Genomic DNA, 4,351 nt, shown 5'->3' on the forward strand with positions numbered 1-4,351 from the left:
TGGATCCTGCTCGTGCCGTTTCAGTTTGGTGACCTGGATCCCAGCAGCGCGGAGTTTTTCCTGCAGGAGGAGAGGCTGGCGCAGATGAGAAGCGAGTACGAGCGGCAGTGCAGAGTAAGTGGAGCCCGAGGCTGCAGACCCAGCACCCCTCTGCCCGTGGTCACCGAGAACATCCTTCCTGCACACAGCAGCCCGCAGCAGCAGTATCATGCTGCTGGGGGGGTTTTTCCTGTGTAATGGCATTTTTACACTAATCCAAGCTCTTCGGGGGTGGAAAGCTCTTGCCCCAGAGGCAGCTGGCTGAGCCAAGAGGATGGGGTGCCCCACGGGGGGGCTGGGGTGAGCTGGAGCCTCCTTCATTCCCCAGCTCAACTCCGTGCGCAGTTGTGCACTAGGGCGTTTTTAATTGATGAAATAAACTTTGAAATCTAGAGCTGCAGGAATTTACAGCAGAAATAAGAGATGTCTGAGTTTTCGTGGTTTCCAAAACAGTATTTTCTGAAAATAAAACTGCAAATTTAAAGCTTGTATTCTCCTCGTGAAAGCAGACCTGCAGGTTATGCCCGGATCCACTTTCTGACAGCTACTGCGGTTACGAGCGCTCGGCTCATCTGTCCCGCGTGATCCTCCTCGTTCAGTAACGGGCTGCCTGGGCAAAAGGCTGTCAGACCTGAAAGAGCCCGGCAGCTCTCGGGATGCTGTAGGTTAAAATCAAACACTTTCAGGAAACAGTTGCTGAATTGATACTTCTTGACAAATCTCTTGCAAATGATTTTTTGTGAGTGCTGTCAGATATGAACCGGTACTCAAGGTTCACTTTCCGAACCTCCGGCATCTGCAGAATTGTGTGTTTGCACGTTCGGGGGTTAATGTTCCTCCATAAACGCTGTTCTTTGAGCTGAGCACACGCTCAGCAGGCAGTTGGCACAAACGCTCGGGATATTCCGCTGGCAGGGGGGCAGGAGTGCCAGATGGTAAATGCCGTAATGAGGGTGTCTCTTTCCTAGCTTGATCTTTTGCTTCTGATTTGATTTTGCAAGCAGAGGGTGCTTGAGGAGGTGTTTCTCAGCTGTTCCGAAGCTGCTGCTTAAGGGCTGCGGGAAGAAGGAATGAAGTGGAAGGTCCTGGAGCACAGTATGCTTTAGAGGCAGCATGTTTACAGGGCGAAGAAGGGTCTGCTCCTTTAGCACGGAACACCTCTGTTACCGGCACTGGCTGGGAGCTGGGAAGGGGGTTGTTTTGCTGATGGGGGGGTGATGTCCACGGTGCGATGGCAGCATTGCTGATGAGCCTTTCCCTGCTGTAATTCCCTCCGAAACCTCTCAGCGGGGGAGTGCGTTGACGTACTGATGCTCACCTGCCTTTGCTGCTTTCACTCAGGCTTCCTTCTCCCCCTCCCCTCAGGAGCTGCAAGACCAGATAGACGAGCTGCACTCGGAGCTGGAGGAGTACCGTGCCCAAGGCAAAGTGCTCCGGCCTTCGCTGAAGAACTCCCTGTCGGAAGAGTTCGACATTGATCTGAAAAGTCACAGCAACAGTGGCATTGAGCCTGACCAAGGTAAAGAACACCTCCTGTGTGACCAGCTGCTCTCCTGGAGCTGTTTATGGTAACATCTTGGAGGCAGTTATGTAAAAACGTTCCTCAAACACCACCTCTGCTGAGGAGACAGCTGCTGTGCTGTATTCAAAGCTGAAGTCAACGTTTGCAGGTTCTTGTCTCTGTGTGCGATGGGAATTTGAGCAGCTGCTCGAATAGTAGCTGCTTAAACAAATTTAAATTGGTGAAATAATTCTGTTGAGAAAGCCTTGCAGCCCAAAGAGAGACAACATAGATAATTATTATTTTTAAAGGGCTTGGCTCAGAAGACTGCAACCTGTTAAACATGAGCATAGAGGCAGAAATGGCTATTGAACAGATGAAGGAGCAACATCACCACGATCTGCATCACCTCAAACAGGAGCTCGAAGACACAGTAAGTCACTTTAACTTACAGTAAGTTAACTTACACAATAAGTCATTTTAACTCAAACCTTCACCACTTCTCCAGCCTCCTGACAGCAGTGGGATGGGTTGAACTTTCTTTTCCTGGTCAGTCATAACCGTTCTGTGAATCTGAGCCTCTGCCTTCCCTAGCTGGCTCTGCCGGTGAGGTGCACTGGTGTGGAGACGGCCAGTCATGTTCTGTGGGAGTCAGTCCTGCACCGGAGGGGTCGGGGGTCCATCAGGCTTCCAGTGCATCTGTCAGACCAGCAGCCACCTCCAGATGAGAGATGATGGAGTTATACTTGTGATGGGACCACGTTTGACGTGTGGCATAACACAGGTGCACTGAAACAAAAAAACACCCTCAAAAAACCAACCAAGCAAAAAACAATCCCAAACAATAAAAAACTCCAACCCTTTTTAAAAGGAAAGGCCTCATCTGCCTCTTAATTTGGGGGAAGTTTGGGAAAAGTAATTGGTGAAATAAGAAAGAGTCCACCTGCAATTTGCACAACTGTTGTGAGGCTTGGAAGCTCTTGGTGGAGTCTCTTTTCACGAATTCGCTCACTGGAGAAGCGTGAATTTCACTGGCTTCTACATAATAACCATCTTTGTCCCAGTAAGAGCTCTATCATTCATTGCAGGGGAAATCCATGTAAGGTGCGAATGTGTAAATCAAAATATCCTGTAGAATACCTGGGGATACGTAGTAGGGAAATGTGGAGCAAATGCCCCTGTAGAAGATGAACCGATCCGGTCGTTTTTCCTCCTCACAGGTGAGCCATTACGAGAAGCAGCTAGATGAGACGAAAACCCACTGTGAGAAGGAGCAAGAGGATCTGAGGAAGAAGTACACCGAGGAGAGGCTTGTCATGGAAAAGCAAATAACCGGCCTTAAAAATCAAATTGCAGAACTGCAAGGAGAGGCAGCAGTGCTCAGAGAGCAGCAGGAAAAGCTCGACTGTAAATACAGTGATGAGAAAAACAAGTTACAGATGCGTTTCGATGAGGAAAAAGCCAATCTGAGAGAACTGCTGAGGCAGGAGCACGAAGAAGATGTTAGAGCCAGACTGGAGCAGGTAAACGAGAAGTTTAGTCAAGAACGGGAAGAACTGATTCAAAACGGCGTCTGGGTGGAAGAAAAGATGAGGCTTTTAGTGCAGACGCTGCAGGAGGAGAAGGGAGAGCTGGAGCGGGGCTTTCACGAGCAGCTGAAGAAGATGGCAGAGGTGCACGCGCTGGAGAAGGAAGAGCTCCAACAGGAGCTGCTGAGGAAGCACGAGCAGGACCTGGAGGAGGAAAGGTGAGTGTCACTGCTGGCAGGGACGGCAGCGGCGTACGCTGACCTTGATGGCTTGGCGTGGTGGCCAAGCTGAAAGCAGAAATCATCCCTGATGCCTAACGGAAGTGTGCTGACCGTGTCCTGCTGCTGCCAGTTTGATTCCGGAACAGTGGGCTGCCTTCCAGCGGCTCTTTTTCCTCTGACCGTTCTCAAGCAGATATTTGTATTAATTTTTAGCTCACCCGGAGGCAACAGTAGTGTTAAAGCGTAACCAGACATGCTTAACTTGAGTGCTGTTCGGGATCCTTGTGCTTTACAAACCCCCGCTTGGTGTTTTTAGAGCATTTGGGTTTCCCGGGTTCTTCTCCTCTGAAGTAAAGGACATGGTACATGCTGGTAGTCAAGATCGAGTGTCAGAGCACCTGAAACCATCCTGGGGTGACAGGGAGAGACAGGGGTAGGAATATCTGCCCCACAAATCCGATCACGAGACTAGGAGGGCACATCTTGTGCATGAGACCTTTTCTGAGGCCGTTTCGTGAGTTAGAGCTTCATTTTTGAAGTTTCAACAAATTGCCTCAAATTTAACTTTGGCTCTCAAACACCCATCAAACAGTGCGTCATCCAAAACTCAGGGAAACAGTAATTTTTCAGCTTGTTTTGTTCAGCCTAAAAACGCCTTGTGAATCTCTTTGAGCTAGCCCAGAGTTTAGTAATATGTTATGTTAACCATGTTTAGGAAAAAAATGGAAAGTGACTATAACAGAAGAGCATCTCATGCAGAAACTCAGTTTTCTGTCGACACACAAACGCTTGTGAATAAGTATGAAGAAACGATCCAAAATCTGGAAGGACGTCACCAGCGAGAGCTGCGTGAACTGGCCGAACAGCAGAGAGAGGAGAAGTCTCAGTGGGAGTTTGAAAAGGATGAAATTGCTCAGGAGGTCGCTGAAGCCCACGAGCAACTGAAGGCGAGTCTGGCAAATGAAAAGGCCGTTTCTGCTGCCCTGACCCAGGAGAAAGATCTCCTGGAGAAAAGCTTCAAGGAAGAAGTGAACAAGCTCGTGTGCGAGAGAGAGCAGCTT

At 49.3% G+C, this 4,351-nt stretch overlaps 1 protein-coding gene across 1 annotated transcript in view; it reads left to right on the plus strand.

The window, feature by feature from the left end:
• The window catches only part of NIN (ninein (GSK3B interacting protein)), a gene marked incomplete at both ends in the record, with an annotated part of 37,550 nt that overhangs the window by 23,161 nt on the left and 10,038 nt on the right, over positions 1 to 4,351 (plus strand). The window contains 5 exons of the mRNA XM_010142478.1: positions 25 to 114; positions 1,405 to 1,558; positions 1,852 to 1,973; positions 2,761 to 3,287; positions 4,006 to 4,350. Of these exons, the coding sequence (XP_010140780.1) occupies positions 25 to 114; positions 1,405 to 1,558; positions 1,852 to 1,973; positions 2,761 to 3,287; positions 4,006 to 4,350 (1,238 nt within the window). The remainder of the gene's footprint in view (positions 1 to 24; positions 115 to 1,404; positions 1,559 to 1,851; positions 1,974 to 2,760; positions 3,288 to 4,005; position 4,351) is intronic.

Source organism: Buceros rhinoceros, unplaced genomic scaffold (assembly GCF_000710305.1).
Source record: "Buceros rhinoceros silvestris isolate BGI_N320 unplaced genomic scaffold, ASM71030v1 scaffold21178, whole genome shotgun sequence".
Taxonomy (NCBI): Eukaryota; Metazoa; Chordata; class Aves; order Bucerotiformes; family Bucerotidae; genus Buceros; species Buceros rhinoceros.